The 15,045-nt window shown below is 60.9% G+C and overlaps 1 protein-coding gene across 4 annotated transcripts; it reads left to right on the top strand.

The window, feature by feature from the left end:
* The first annotated feature begins 2,107 nt into the window (after positions 1–2,107).
* On the top strand, positions 2,108–14,664 carry MST1R (macrophage stimulating 1 receptor). Of its 4 annotated transcripts, XM_062200906.1 has the most exons (21): positions 2,108–3,343; positions 5,972–6,160; positions 6,239–6,367; positions 6,531–6,701; positions 7,000–7,160; positions 7,318–7,322; positions 7,481–7,641; positions 7,749–7,885; positions 8,256–8,417; positions 8,512–8,605; positions 8,734–8,943; positions 9,030–9,176; positions 9,256–9,421; positions 9,566–9,667; positions 9,741–9,896; positions 10,990–11,070; positions 11,267–11,448; positions 11,554–11,663; positions 11,912–12,077; positions 12,441–12,577; positions 14,250–14,664. In XM_062200906.1, the coding sequence occupies exons 1-21, from the start codon at positions 2,108–2,110 to the stop codon at positions 14,503–14,505; spliced, it is 4,158 nt and encodes a 1,385-aa protein (XP_062056890.1). In that variant the 3' UTR covers positions 14,506–14,664. The 4 variants fall into 4 exon arrangements, with proteins under 4 accessions (XP_062056890.1, XP_062056889.1, XP_062056891.1 ...); XM_062200905.1 differs by lacking the exon at positions 7,318–7,322 and having other exon boundaries at positions 7,476–7,641; XM_062200907.1 differs by lacking the exon at positions 9,030–9,176.
* The last annotated feature ends 381 nt before the right edge of the window (positions 14,665–15,045 follow it).

The following is a 15,045-nucleotide window of genomic DNA, read 5'->3' as shown; positions in this document are numbered from 1 at the left end:
TGCAGTCTGAGAGTTAGGCCAGGATTTTTTTGCCACTTAAACCAACCCATGCTGGAGAATGTGGCTGTGTGGGTGAGATACACCAAGGCAGCACTGGGACAGTTGTACTTACTGTGCTGGAAATGGCCCTGCCCTGGGCCCCAGTCTGGATCACATTGGAATGTGTGCTTGGTTGCAGGTCACCTACCCAGATTCCAAAGCCCTTGGGGAGCAGTCACAGCTTGGTGGGTGCCATTCACCCTACACATATGTCCTGGCTCTTCCATCTGCCTGTTTGCTGCTGGTGTCCCTCTCCTTGCTCCTGGTCAGGACAGCAAACCCCTGCCCCTGGGGCCAGAGTCATGCCATACCAGGTGACTGCTACTGATGTTCTGCTGGGGAGCCCCTGAGTACCTCTGTTGGCTGCCATGATCCCCGGAGGGTTTGCAGCCTCTCTGGAGCTCAGCATCTATTTTTGACAGTGACAGGAACCCTCACACAAAAGTGTGCGTACCTAGAACAATAAGCACCTGCAAGTGTGGGTGTACCTGTTTGGGGATCGGGGTGAGATGCCAGGAGAACAGGGAAGGTGCTCCTAGTATAGGAGTCAGCATGTGTGATGGGAGGGACCTGATGAACAACCTGGAAGAACTGGCTTATGGCAGAACTGCGGGTTCTTCAAACTCCAGGTAAAAGTCTGGCAGTGGGGAGACCTTTAAAGCTGCGGGATATTGTAGTTAGAGACACACCCTATTCCCCCCAACCCCCGCTACTAAGGTGATCTCTGAGTTGCAGAAGGAAGCCTAGTCTCTTGGAGCTATGTTCAGAGAACTAGGAGCCCAAGCAGGGTGAGGGGGGCCAGGATGCGTTCACGGTGACAGACGCCAGGGCAGTTGGGCAGGTGCTAAGCCAGCAGTGGACTGCATCTGGTGAGTTTACCTTGGAGAGGAGCTTATACTTGGCACCTCAGGTTCCACTAACTGACTCCTACCCGCACCCCTGCGGCGTCTTGCCTGCTCTCTCCTGCAGAGCCCGCAGAAGGGGAGGTGGGAAGGGATGCTCCTGAGGACCCCTGCTGTTGAGGACCGAGGCCGCCTGAGAGGGGCGCCAGCCTGGAGGCAGCTATCCGTGTGGCCACACGGTGGCAGCAGAGAACCAACTGATGACTAGTGCACTCGCCACCCCAAAAAGTGGAGCGACCCTGAAAGGCTTGTGAAGCCTCCTCCCAGCCCCCAGAAATCTCTCATGTTTCTAGGCATATGCTGGGGCCGTTTCATTTCAATTTTACCCCGCGTGACCATCCTTGGACGTGTTGACGGGAACCGCCCCGTGTTTTTTGCTGGGTGTTTATTCATTTCCGGGCCAGTTTTGGTCTGGGAGGGGAGTGACTTTTATGTTGCCTCGGGCGTTGTGTCCTGCAAGCACTGGGTGTGGCGGCCCCGTGTTCGTGTTCTACTTCCTCCCAGTCACCAAGTGCTCACGAAGCTCCTGCCCAGAGGTGGGGGGAGTCCAGCACACCTACATCTCACACCTTCTTGCCCGTGACAACTCAGCACAGGCGCCCTGAAGGCTGTGCCCTTGCGCGGGGACACTCCTCCCCCATCCCCATGCCACCCCTCTGGTCTTCCACCCAACCTGGTCACTGCTCCCCGCGCAGTGGACACCGGCGTCTAAGGAGTTGCTTCACAGGGGGAGCCAAGGTTGTCCTGCGCCCGCGTCTCACCCTGACCCCAGCCCGCCTGGAGGAACGGCATGCAAGGGCTTCGGCCTGTTCGCGTGGCCCGGGCCACCCTGGGCCACTGGGGACGAGGTGTGGGCGCCGGGCTGGGAAGGGCGGGCCCTGGACGCGGCGCCTCCGGGAGCCCCGCCCCCGGGGCCGGCCCCGCCTCGGCCCCACGGGCCTCGGGCAGACTTGGTTGGAACCGCGGCTCGGCCGACAGGTGAGGCGGCTGCCGCGCTGCCCGCCAGGTGTCCGACGGCCTCAGGTGCTCAGACCCGAGGGCGGGGGAAGCGGCTGGGCTTCGCAGGAACCCGAGGCGAGGGTCGGCTGCCCTGGGACTGTGGGGACCGCAGCCCAGACCTGGAGCCAGCTCCACAGGGATCCCCGAGGGGCCCCAGCTCTGCCTCGATGGGGCTCCTCCCGTCGCCGCCTCTGCTGCTGCTGCTGCTGCTGCTGCTGCCGCCGCCCGCGGTGCCTGAGGCCGGCGGGGACCGGAGGTGCCTGCGCTCCCCATACTCGGCTTCCCGCGACTTTGACGTGGAGTACCAGCTGCCCAGCTTCTCAGCAGGCGGCCCGGTGCAGGCCATCACGACCTTCGAAGGCGGCGCGGATGGGAGTGCGGTGTTCGTGGCCACACGCAATCGCCTACAGGTGCTCGGGCCTGACCTACAATCTGTCGGGAGCCTGGCCACGGGCCCTGCCGGGGACCCTGGCTGCCAGACGTGTTCAGCCTGTGACCCGGGGTCCCAGGGCCCACCGGGTGACACCGATATGCAGGTGTTGGTACTGGAGCCGGGGCTGCCCGCGCTGGTCAGCTGCGGCTCCAGCCTGCAGGGCCGCTGCTTCCTGCATGAGCTGGAGCTGGGTGGGGCAGTGCCGCACCTGGCGGCGCCGGCCTGTCTCTTCTCAGCCCACCACAACCAGCCCGAGGACTGCCCGGATTGTGTGGCCAGCCCACTGGGCACCCGCGTGGTCGTGGTCGAGCAGGGCCAGGCCTCCTACTTTTACGTGGCGTCCTCCCTGGACCCAGCCGTGGCTGCCAGCTTTAGCCCCCGCTCGGTGTCCATCCGGCGCCTCAAGGCCGATGCCTCGGGATTCGAACCTGGTTTTCCGGCGCTGTCGGTGCTGCCCAAGCACCTCGCCTCCTACCGGATCGAATACGTGCACAGCTTCCGCGCTGGAGCCTTCGTCTACTTGCTGACGGTGCAGCCGACCAGTGTGGCGGACGCGCCGGGCGCCCTGCACACGCGCCTGGCGCGGCTCAACGCCGCCGAGCCAGAGCTGGGCGACTACCGCGAGCTGGTCCTGGACTGCCGCTTCGCACCTAAACGCCGGCGTCGCGGGGCCGCCGAGGGCGGGCAGCCCTTCCCGGTGCTGCGGGCCGCCCACTTCGCTCCCGTGGGCACCCAGCTGGCTGCTGAGCTGAGCGTCCCCGAGGGCCAGGAAGTGCTCTTCGGCGTCTTCTCCACCGGCAAGGACGGCAGCCCTGGCGCAGGCCCGGCCTCGGTGGTCTGTGCCTTCCCCATCGACCTGATGGACAAGCTGATCGAGGAAGGTGTGGAACGCTGCTGTGACTCCGCAGACCACCTAGCCCTGCGCCGGGGCCTCGACTTCTTCCAGGCGCCCAGTTTGTGCCCCAACCCGGTGAGCAGAGAGCAGGGGCCCTCCCTGAGCTGTGTGTGCACAGCTGAGCACAGGGTGCTCTCCTTCCATCCTCGAGGGGTCTGGCAGGGGAGGCAGGCAGAGACGCATTCCCTTCCACCCAGCTCCCCTGTGCTGGGGGTGGTGTAAGAAAGGGGCTCATCCCCAGCCCGGCTGGCCCCCGTTGCTGCCTCGCTTTGTTCTGTCATTCTCCTGCCCATCACAGCCTCTGATTTTCTTAGGTACTTCCCCCCCTCATGTAAGGGTGGTCTCACTTTGCCAGCCCAGCTCCCAAACTCTGGGTAAAACGGTGACAGGCAACCCCTCCTTGCCCACCGCTTGATACACTCAGGGCCACACACCCAGAAGAAGAGCCCTGTGTACAGACCCAAATCCAGACATGCAGAAGACGCTGGCAGACTCACAGCTGCTTGCCGACAGTTTCGCTTTCCCTCTGGGAGCACTTGCTTTGCTCTGCTTTCCAATTGGGTGGAACTGGCGCTGTCAGAGACCCCCCCCCCCCCCCAGCCTCTCTCTGCCAGGTTCCAGGGAGTCTCCTAGTCTTTAAAGTCTGGGGGCTGGGCAGGAGCCTGCATGGGCTGGACTTTGCTAGCTTGTTATCCAAAGGTGATGGGAGGGGGCCCTGGGGGGAGGTAGCTTGGCTGGGGAAGGTTCTGGAAGCCTCACCCCAGTCTTGTGCAAGCAGCTATAAACATCTGGGAATGAGTAAAGGCCTAGGACGGGCTGGTTGGGGTTGGGCCACCACACACTGTCTTCTGCCGTAGTGGAGGTCCCACAGTCTGTGTGGAACCGGGCACTCCTCACATCAGACCCTGCCCGGGTTCTCTCCAGCCATGGTGTCAGCCAGCTACAGTAGAAACAAACAGAGCATGCCTTAAAATGTTACCCTGAGGACAAAACCAAAACCGATTCCTTGTAGCTATCAAAGCAGTCTTAACTGGGATCTGAGATTAGACCCAGGAAACAGGCTTACTAGAGCGTTGCCGAGTCTTCCGTTAGGCTGTCCCCCAGCCACGGCTCTCAGAATCTCTGGTCACCTGCACCCTGCCGTGACTTCTCTGCTGACTCCTTCCTAGCTCCTCTTAGAAGATTCCAGAGCTGGAATGGGTGGTGGGAGGGCTTCAGCCTCCTTCCCTCAGTATGGGTTGGGAGGGCCTGGGCAGCCCTGGAGACAAAGAACCTTTCCCCAAATTGGCTAGCGATCAGTGGGTCTGAAGACACCCAGCACACAGGCCAGTGCCAGGCTCCAGAAGGACCAAGCTCAGGCCCTGCCCGGAGGCTGCCAGTCCCTGAGGATGTGTGTGAACCAGACTGTGCAATGTTTGTCTGGGTTCTGGGCATGCAGCCACTGGAGCAGTACCCACTGTGTGCTCAGAGCGGTTGGCCCCAGGAAGCCTGGGGGACTTGGGGCTACACGTAGGGGCCCTGGGTTCACGTAGGGGCCAGGTCCTTCACAGAACATTGGACACCTACGTGTTTTCAGGAGTCAGGGGCCCCTGAGAAGCCTGGGAACACAGGGCTAAGATCCTGGAGCGTAGAGGCGAGAGGCAGGGGTGTGGCAGGGCCTCTTTCAACTCCAGAGCCCCACCTGACCCTGAGTCATGCTGAAAACACCTGGCAGGCTTCCGGCCACTTTCCTAACGCAACGGAGGACAAAGTCTCGGTGCCTACACACCCAGGCTCAAACCCAGGGTGCTGGGATTTCCAGACGCAGCTCTGCACACTTATTCTTGTCGCCAGGGCTCCTGAGATCTCAGGAGTGGGGAAAGCCTGTGTGGCCTGCTGGAGTCTCACCTTGAGGGTTGCCCTCAGGGCCGGCAAGGGAGAGTCCTGAGCACCCAGGACTTGGCACTACCTGGTTCCCAGCTCCAGCACTTCAAAGTCATACCCTGGCTTCCTGTTTCTCTAGAAGCTTCCACACACCTGTCCTGAGGGATGAGTGAAGCCCCTCTCCCTAAGGGTAGGGGACAGGTTAGTGTCTCCCAGCCTCTGGGGCCTGGCACCCATGCTGGAGAGCCTTGGTTTACCCCTTTTATACCCTGGAGGAGAGGCAGGTTGCAGCACAGGTGCAGGAGGCCCTTTGGAGTCTCAGAAAGACCATATTACCAATTTTGTGCTGGCCAATTAAGCTCCAAGTTCAGCCCCTTATGCTAGTGGGGAAAGTGAAGTTCAGGGGACAGAGTGTAGGGACATGGAGAGGCAGAGCAGAGCCAGCAGGGGGCAGGAGAGGACTCGGATTAAGATCCCAGACTTTACCTGGCTCCTCTCCCAAGAGGCTATAAGGTCTTCGTCCAGAGACCAGACCTCTCTGGGCCTGCTTTCTCATCTGTGAAATGCATTGATGCCTGCTCTGTGTGTGTGTGGGCGGGGCTGTAAGCAGACATGGCAGGGCAGGGCCGTGAGGAAAGGCGAGCTGGCGTCCAGCCTAGGCCTCCTTCCCTGTCCCTGCTACCTCTGAGAGCCCCGTGGTGGAAGTAGGGGACAGGTAACTAGTGGGCCCAGGGCCTTCTCCAGTTAGGCCAGTGAGTGCAGGCACTGAGGGTGGCTGCGGGCACTGACAAAGGCCCTAAGGGGTCAGGACACAGAGCTGATCACTGGTTCATTCCCTAGCCTGTCCCGGAAGCCCCCAGCCCCAACATCAGCTGCCGCCATTTCCCTCTGCTGGTCAGCAGCACCTTCCAACGTGTGGACCTGTTCAATGGACTGCTGGGCCCAGTGCAGGTCACCGCACTGCATGTCACACGCCTTGGCAATGTCACCGTGGCCCACATGGGCACAACTGATGGGCGTATCCTGCAGGTAGGTTCCTCAGCCCCACAGCCCCCAGCCCAGGGCCCTGTCCCCATCCGCCTTTGGCTCACAGCTCACCTGTCTCAGGTGGAGCTGGCCAGGTCACTCAACTACTTGCTGTATGTGTCCAACTTCTCACTGGGCAGCAGTGGGCAACCCATTCAGCGGGATGTCAGTCGCCTAGGGGACTACCTACTCTTCGCCTCTGGGGACCAGGTAAGCAGGGCAGGGGCGGGCTGGGGAGCAGGCTTGTAGGTACTTAAGCTCTTAGACAATGCAGGGAGGCACTGACAGATCTCACAGTGGGACCAGGAGGGACTCTGGGGTCAAGTTCCCCCACCTACCAGCGAGGCTTGAGCCTCCTATCTGCCACCCCAAGGTCTTCCAGGTACCCATCCGGGGCCCTGGCTGCCGCCACTTCCTCACCTGTGGACGCTGCCTGCGGGCACAACGTTTCATGGGCTGTGGCTGGTGTGGGAACGTGTGTGGTCGGCAGGAAGAGTGTCCTGGCTCCTGGCAACAGGACCACTGCCCACCTGAGCTCACTGAGGTACAGCTTCCCTGGCAGGGCCCAGGGGAGGGTGGGACATGTGGGGCCTGGGGTGGGAGTCAACAAGTCTTGACCGTGGTCTGCTGAAGGCCCGAGTGTCCTATCTGTAAGGAGGGCGTTCCTGGCAGAGGGGGTGGCACAGGCGAAGACTCTGAGACCAGAAAGGGCTTGAACAAGGACCGGCAAGGAACCCAGAATGGCCGGAGTGTGGGCCAGGCAGTGTGGGGAGATAGCAGATGGCATTGAGAGAGCCCAGCCCCAGCAAGGACTCAGCCTGTCTGTCTTCCCTCCATTTAAGTTCTACCCCCACAGTGGACCCCTACGGGGCAGCACGAGGCTGACCCTGTGTGGCTCTAACTTCTACGTGCACCCGTTTGATCTGGCACCTGAGGGAACCTACCGGGTCACTGTGGGCCACAGTCCCTGCCAGCTGCTGCCCAAGGACACCTCAAACCTCAGGTACAGCGCACTCCCTGCCTTCCCTGTCCCTGATGGAGGCAGCCAACGAGCCTGTTGGCTGTGAGACCCTGTCCTCGTCTTAGCCGCGTGGCTCTGGTTGTTTGTGTCCCTTTCTGAGCCCACACGTGCCTTACTTGTCTGTTTAGTCACGAACCAGGCCAGGTTAGCCCCTGTCCCACCAGAACCTGCCCTGGAGAAGACATGGGTGGGGAGACACCCTCGGCAGGGTCAGAGGAGCCCTGCGACTGGTGGCAGACCTGGGGCCAGGCCTGTGTGACTCCTGGCTAACCTCCCGGGGTTCCCCTGATGCCCCAGCCTAGTGCCCCACAAGGACCTGGCAGAGGCGCTCGAGTGTGAGCTGGAGCCCTTGGGTTCCCAAGCAGTGGGGACTACCAACGTCAGCCTTACCATGACTAACATGCCACCAGGCAAGCACTTCCGGATAGATGGCACCTCTGTGCTGGGAGGCTTCTCTTTCACGGTGAGGCCCCCTGCCCCGTCCATGCACTTGTGCAAAGGGTGGTAAGGAAAGGGCAGGGCTTGGAGGGGAGGGCCCACTCCAGCTAAACCATCTCTATGTCCTCTTAGGAGCCAGTGCTGACAGCAGTGCAACCCCTCTTTGGTCCTCGGGCGGGGGGCACCTGTCTCACCCTTGAGGGCCGGGGCCTGTCTGTAGGCTCCAGCCGGGCTGTGCTGCTCAATGGAACCGAGTGCCTGTTGGAACGGTGCGTGCCAGCAAGCAATAGGGTGGGGAGCTTCACGGGTGGGGACCTGGGTCCTGTCAGGGTAGAGGGAAGAGGGCCGGGTCACAAGGTCAGCATGGGGAGCAGTTTCTGGGAGAACTATCTGCTACCCTCTCCAGCCCAGAGGCAAGAGAATCCACTGGCTTTGGCCAAGGCCCTGGGGAACCTGTTCCCTACCTGCCCTCCTGGAGGTCTTCCTGGGACTGCCCCTTCTTCAGATGGAATCACAGAAGCCAGGCAGGGGACAGCGCTAGCAGGAGGTTGGGGAGAGAGAAGCAGGCCCCCAGAGGAGGTGGCCTGGCCGTCACAAGGGCAGGGGTTGCCCCTGAGCCCAATCCCCTCATTCCTGCAGGGTCAGTGAGGGGCAGCTTGTATGCACCACACCCCCTGGGGCTGCCACGGCCAGCGTCCCCCTTCGCCTGCAGGTGGGGGGTGCCGAGGTGCCCGGCTCCTGGACCTTCCACTACCGGGAAGACCCTGTCGTGCTGGGCATCAGCCCCAACTGTGGCTACACGTGAGTGCCACCTCCTCACCCCCTCTGGCTTCCAGGGAATGAGGAAGCTGGCCTTGGAGAGCACCCAAAACCAAGCACCCTGCCTTCTCCACAGTGGCTCCCGTGTTACCATCCATGGCCAGCATCTGACTTCGGCACAGTACCTCGTGCTGTCATTCAGTGATGGGCGCAGGACAGTGGAGAACAAGGTGAGCAGGCGCTGGCCAGGAGGGAGGCTGCACAGTCCCCTGAGCTCCAGCCCACTCCATGCTGAGCCCAGGAGACTGGGGGAGCCATGGATGGGAGGCCTGGCTAACTCTCATGTGGGTCCCAGCAGTGTGAGGGGCGGCTTCCGGAGCAGCATCAGTGCCACCTGCCTGAATATGTGGTCCGAGGTCCCCAGGGGTGGGTGACGGGAAGTCTGAGTGCCCGGGGAGATGGAGCTGCTGGCTTCACTCTGCCCGGCTTTCGCTTCCTGCCCCCACCCCATCTGCCCAGCACCTACCTAGCCCCACTGAAACCAGAGGAGCGTGCCGTTAAGTTTGAGGTAGGTGTGGGGCCGGGGGCAGGGAGAGAGGGGGATCCAGAGGTAGGGGCCAGGCCACTGGCTGCTCCTCATGACCATCTCTGCAGTATATTGGGCTGGGTGCTGTGGCTGACTGTGTGGATGTGAACGTGACCGTGGGAGGCGAGAGCTGCCAGCATGAGCTCCGGGGGGACATGGTTGTCTGCCCTCTGCCCTCCTCCCTGCAACTTGGCAAGGATGGCGCCCCATTGCAGGTAGGCAGCCCAACCAGCCCTCTGTGGGAAACGGGGCCCAAGGCCTGCGGGCCAGGCCTGAGCTCGCACCTTCCTTTAGGTCTGCGTGGATGGTGGGTGTCACGTCCTGGGCAGAGTGGTGCGGCCAGGCCCACAGGGAATCCCACAGAGCACGCTCCTTGGTGTCCTGCTGGCCTTGCTTGTGCTTGTGGCCGCCCTGGCCACCGCACTTATCTTTAACTATCGGTGGAAGAGGAAGCAGCAAGGTGAGCTTCCCACTCCCACTGTGACTCCGCCTCTACCCCAAACAGTGGCATCTCCAAGACCCTCTCCTCCTCACCTCCCTCACCTCCTCAGTGGGCCCGTTAGGAACTTGGAAAAGTCGGCTACCAGGGGCTGTCTTTCCACAGTCCTTTCTCCCAACCTGGATGACCTGGCATCCCTGGACCGGACTCCTGGAGCCTTGCCCCTGCCTCTTCTCCGCTCGGGTTCTGACTACAGAAGTGGTGCTGGTGAGATGATGGGGGCTCTGGAAGCTAGGGCCATCCCTTCTCCCCACAAGCCTCTCATTCCGTCTCCCCACAGCACCCCCTGCTGGCAGTGATGGGACCTGTGTTCCGCTGCTGCAGACAGAGTCCATTCTGCTCAGAGACCTGGACCCTGCACTCCTGGCCGAGGTCAAGGATGTACTGATTCCCTACGAGCAGGTGGTCACCCACAGTGACCAAGTCATTGGCAAAGGTATGGGGGCCTAGCAGGGCTGGGGCCAAGGTAGAATCCAGAGGTGATAGGGCAAGATTCTCCTCCAGCCTTTCCATCACCTGTGTGGAATATTGGGACAGCACTGACCCTGAACGCCCCCATGTGCTCGCCTGGGAAATAGGGATTAGGAGTGTTCTACCTTCAGGGGGTTCCGGTACAGATTAAGTGGGATAGGAGGGCTGTAGGCTTTGCCATCACGAAGCTGCTGCTCACTGTTTTTTGTTTGTTTGTTTTGTTTTGTTTTTAAGATTTATTTATGGGGCCGGCACTGTGGCATAGCTGGTTAAGCCAATGTCTGCAGTGCTGGCATCCCATATGGGCGCCAGTTTGAGTCCAGACTGCTCCACTTCTGATCCAGCTCCCTGCTAATATGCTAGGGAAAGCAGCAGAAGATGGCCTAGGTGCTTGGGCCTCTGCGCCCATATGGGAGACCCAGATGAAGCTCCTGGCTCCTGGCTCCTGGCTTTGGCCTGGCCCAGCCTTGGCCACTGTGGCCATTTAGAGAGTGAACCAGAGGATGGAAGATTTGCTGTCTCCTTCTGTTTCTCCCTCTCTAACTCTTTCAAATAATAAATGATGCATAATAATAAATGTTTCAAAAATAAATCTTTTTAAAGATTTATTCATTTATTATTTGAAAGTCAGAGAGGGAGGAATAGAGAGAGAGAGAGAGAGAGAGAGAGAGAGAGAGAGATCTTCCACCTGATGATTCACTACTCAGATGGCCACAACGGCCAGCAATGAGCCAGGCAGAAGCCAGGAGCCAGGAGTTTCTTCCAGGTCTCCCACATGGATGGCAGGCTCCCAAACACTTGGGCCATCTTCTGCTGCTTTTCCCAGGCCATTAGCAGGGAGGTGGATTAGAAGTGGAGCAGCCAGGACATGAACTGGTGCCCATGAGGGATGCCGGCACTGCAGGTGGCGACTTTACCATGTCGCCACAACACCGGCCCCTACTGCTTGTTTTTAAGGTGAGATAGGCCCTTCTGGTGTCTGAGGTCTGACTGCTATTGAGAGGGTGTGGTCTGAGCCACGGCACTGGGGAGCTTCTGTCACCATCTCCTTCTCCCAGGTCACTTTGGAGTTGTCTACCACGGAGAATACACAGACAAGGCTCAGAACCGAATCCACTGTGCTATCAAGTCACTGAGTCGTAGGTGGGACGGAGGCTGGGAGGGCAGGGGGAGGAGCCCTGGGCTGGGAAGGTCCTCCTTCCTGCCGTGCCCCCACCTGGTTGAGAGAACCTGAGCAGCAGCCTTTCTCCTCTCCCCGCCTGACCCCTGTAAAGAGGTAGGGTACAAACAGCCTCAGTGCCCTGGGCTGAGGGCCTGACTCAGGCTGCTCCACAGGCATCGCCGATGCACAGGAGGTGGAGGCCTTCCTGCAAGAGGGGCTGCTCATGCGTGGCTTGCACCACCCCAACGTGCTGGCCCTCATCGGCATCATGCTGCCCCCCGAGGGGCTGCCCCAGGTGCTGCTGCCCTACATGCGCCACGGAGACCTGCTCCAGTTCATCCGCTCACCTCAGCGGGTCAGTGCCCAGCTGGCCCTGGGTGGGTGGCGAGAGGGGGGCTTGGGAAGCAGCTGAAGATGGAGCTGCTCTACCCTGGCTCACCAACTTGTCTGTGTCCCCCAGAACCCCACTGTGAAGGACCTCATTAGCTTCGGCCTGCAGGTAGCCCGTGGCATGGAGTACCTGGCAGACCAGAAGTTTGTGCACAGGGACCTGGCTGCTCGGAACTGCATGTAAGGGGCTGGAGTCCCTGGGGTCAAGCAAGGTGGCCTATGAGGGTGTGCAGTGGTCCAGGGCTGCCTCAGGGAAGGAGCCACTCCAGCCTTTGCCGCATGTCCCCCCTTCTCTGGGCCCCAGGTTTTCCATCTGCCTAATGCAGGCTAGGATTGGACGCCATGGCTCTGAAATTCTGTAAGGATCTGGAACAGGTGGCATCAGGGTCTGGTGGAGGCCAATCCTAAGTGTGACTGCCCCCTCCCAGGCTGGACGAGTCATTCACGGTCAAGGTGGCTGACTTCGGTCTAGCCCGTGACGTCCTGGACAAGGAGTACTACAGTGTTCAGCAGCACCACCATGCTCGCCTGCCGGTCAAGTGGATGGCGCTGGAGAGCCTGCAGACCTACAGATTCACCACCAAGTCTGATGTGGTGAGGCCTCACCTGCCCTGGAGCCCACATGACCTCAGTGCCCTGCAGCACCCCGCCTTGCCCATTCAGCCCTGTGTGATCCGAGCCCAGGGCATCCCCAGGCTGGGCAGCTGCTCTGGCTCCTCTGTCCACCTCATGGGCAGACAGATGCGAGATGGAATCTGACACCTGCCAGCGCTGTGAACTCAGTGGCTCCTCACACACAATCTGGGGCCGGCTGAGGTTATGGGAGGAACCGTGAGCTCTGGGCCTAGGGCGCAGTCTCCCACTTCCAGCTGAAGGACTCTGGGAGGTGGAGGACCAGGGGGCCCCTTACCCCCAAGTCTGGGGTGAAAATTGAGTCCCCTCTTCCGTCTCCCACAGTGGTCCTTTGGCGTGCTGCTGTGGGAACTGCTGACTCGAGGCGCCCCCCCGTACCCCCACATCGACCCTTTTGACCTCCCCAGCTTCCTGGCCCAGGGCCGGCGCCTACCGCAGCCTGAGTATTGCCCCGATTCTCTGTGAGTATTCAGAGGTGGGACTGGGGTGGGCGCTGGGCTCCGAGGACAAGGAGGGGGCAGCAGACACAAGTCCCTCCTGGCTTTCCGACTGGCGCTTTGGTTGACCAGGAAAGGCATCCCGAGTAGGCCTCAGTTTCCTTCTCTGTGGACTCGTTCTGTCCCTCCCACACCCCCCAGCTCAGGGCAAGATGCTGCGAAGGCCTCGTGGTTGCCATGGTAACAGCATTCTGAACTCAGAGTCTGGGTTGAGGCCAGCGATTTGATTTCCCAGCACCACTCTCCGCAGCTCCTGCTAAGGGCTGCGCTTTCCCATCTTTTCCACTCACTTAACCTCAAGGAAAGGTTCCATTAGTTCCCACGCCAGCCCCCTCGGCACCTCCACCCCAGGGCTGGTTCTGCAGCTGCAGGTGCCGGTTCCTCCAGGCGCGGCAGCCGCTGCGTGACTGGCAGGGCCTGTGGGGTGCAGCTGGTGCCGGGCTCGGTTTCAGCAGCAGCAGCAGGCATGCCTTGGCTGTGCCCAGGTCTGCATGGCCGGAACAGGAAGAACCAGGTCACAGGTAAAAGGAGTTGATGACTGCTGTCTCGGGCTGTGTTCCAGACAGGGTGTGAGTAACCCTGCCTTGGATTTGCTCACTGATGCATCGGGTTTGAAGTAAGGGAGATGAACTGCGCTGCCTCCCTGCATCCAAGTTGGGCTCCCTGAGAGAGATGGAGATCTCTGTGCACGGGTTACCTGGTGAATTGGGGGTGAGAGAAGCAGGACTGGCAGAGGGAGGAGTTGGGCTGTGATGCAGACGCAGGAGAGGCCACAGCTCATCCCCACGGGGCCTGCTTCAGCGTGGGAGCCCTGGGGCCAGGCTCGTGTACCAGGCACCTGTCATTGATCACAGGCTGTCCCTGGCGTGGGGCATGTCGGTTCGGGAGGAGTTCTCATAGGGCGAAGTTAACAGCTATCAGCAGGTGTCCCTTGGAGCCCCAGGGAGAGTAGAGGGCACTCCGCAGCATCCACTCCGCCGAGGCGGCTCCCTTTTCCTCCCCACGCCTCACTTGCCTCCTCTGCAAGGAGTGGCGACAACAGCACCAGTGTCCGAGAGCTCTGAGATACGGTGCGTGGGGCACTTGCAGAACCACAAAGGGTGGCGATGACATCCCCCGGCTAGTAGGGTGCGCACTAGGACCTGCCAGGCACACCCGGAGAACCTGTTTCGGGGAGCTATGGTGCCACTGGTGCTGCCCGAATGCTCACTTCCTCATTCTGCTGAAATTCCCATTTCCCCAGAGCCACGTTTCCTTCCTGGAAGATGCGTGGTAAGAGCCTGTGCGCTGAGCCCTCTAAGCCCTTCGCAGGCAGCTCCTCACCCTGCACCCTGGCTGCTCTGTCGTCAGAGGACGACGCCCAGGCACAGAAGGGTTAAGGAACATGCCCAGGATCACACAGCCCAGGCTGTGGACCACAAGATCCCAAGCTCTTAATCCCTGAGACAACTCAGCCTCTGCTGGGGGAACAGCAGGGCTGGACCAGCAGCCTCAGTGATGAGAGGCGATGCTGGGCACCAGGCCCTGCCGCCTGTCCTTGTCCCCAGGTGGTCCGCCGGGGGTCAGTAGCTGGTGAGTGGCCCAGAATCCCTGGGTGAGGGGGTCTCCTGTCCCTGACATCTCTCTCCTGCCGTAGCTACCTAGTGATGCAGCGATGCTGGGAGGCGGATCCGGCGGCACGACCCAGCTTTGGAGTGCTCGTGGGGGAAGTGGAGCAGGTCGTGGCCGCCCTGCTTGGAGACCACTATGTGCAGCTCTCTGCCGCCTACGTGAACCTGGGCCCTGGTGCCTCGGATGAGGTGAAAGTGCTCCCAGAACGGCCACAGCCCTCGCCTGCGCACCAGCACACGTGGCGGCCCCGGCCCCTCTCAGAACCACCTCGGCCCACTTGACCTAAGCCCTGGGCAGGCCCATGGGGGCTGGACTTGCTTGGCGGCATTAAGCTAGCCCCAAAATCCCTCTGGGCCCCACCAGGCCGGAGGGCACTGGGCCTTTGGAGACAACGGGGGGGGGGGGGGATCAGGGCACACTGGGGGCCCTGATGTGAGCCACTGAAGCTGATCTTTTTGTACTAAGTATTTATGGAGAACCTGCTGTATACCCTGCCTGCTGGAGTGCAGGAATAAATGCACACTTACGTACAACTCGTGGCAAATGCTGTGAAAGAAGGAGGAGACTGCTCTGAGGCAGTGGAGGAGGACTGCTCGGGAGAGGTGAGTGGGGAGGCAAGTGGAGCCTCCCAGGAGGTGACGTTCTCGATGAGGCTCTGACTGCCAGGAGTGGGCTTGAGGAGAGAGTCGTTGGCAGAGTGAGCAGCACGTGCTAAGGTCCTGAGGTGAGAAAGGGGTTGGGTCAGCAAGAAGGCTCCAGAGAACAGGAAGGGTGAGCAAGAGATAGATTTAGCTTACAGGGCCCTGGGGACATGATTGGAT

This window comes from Lepus europaeus, chromosome 9 (genome assembly GCF_033115175.1).
Source record: "Lepus europaeus isolate LE1 chromosome 9, mLepTim1.pri, whole genome shotgun sequence".
NCBI lineage: Eukaryota > Metazoa > Chordata > Mammalia > Lagomorpha > Leporidae > Lepus > Lepus europaeus.
The sequence above is the reverse complement of the archived record's forward strand: the minus strand, read 5'-3'. Positions and strand labels throughout refer to the sequence as shown.

Bases quoted from the DNA above. Each gene is read 5' to 3' on its own strand.
- MST1R (XM_062200905.1), top strand. From the start codon at position 2,108: ATGGGGCTCCTCCCGTCGCCGCCTCTGCTGCTGCTGCTGCTGCTGCTG. The intron at 8,418-8,511 runs GTGAGTGCCACC...CCTTCTCCACAG, and splicing joins AGCCCCAACTGTGGCTACAC to TGGCTCCCGTGTTACCATCC. The intron at 9,897-10,989 runs GTATGGGGGCCT...TCCTTCTCCCAG, and splicing joins TGACCAAGTCATTGGCAAAG to GTCACTTTGGAGTTGTCTAC.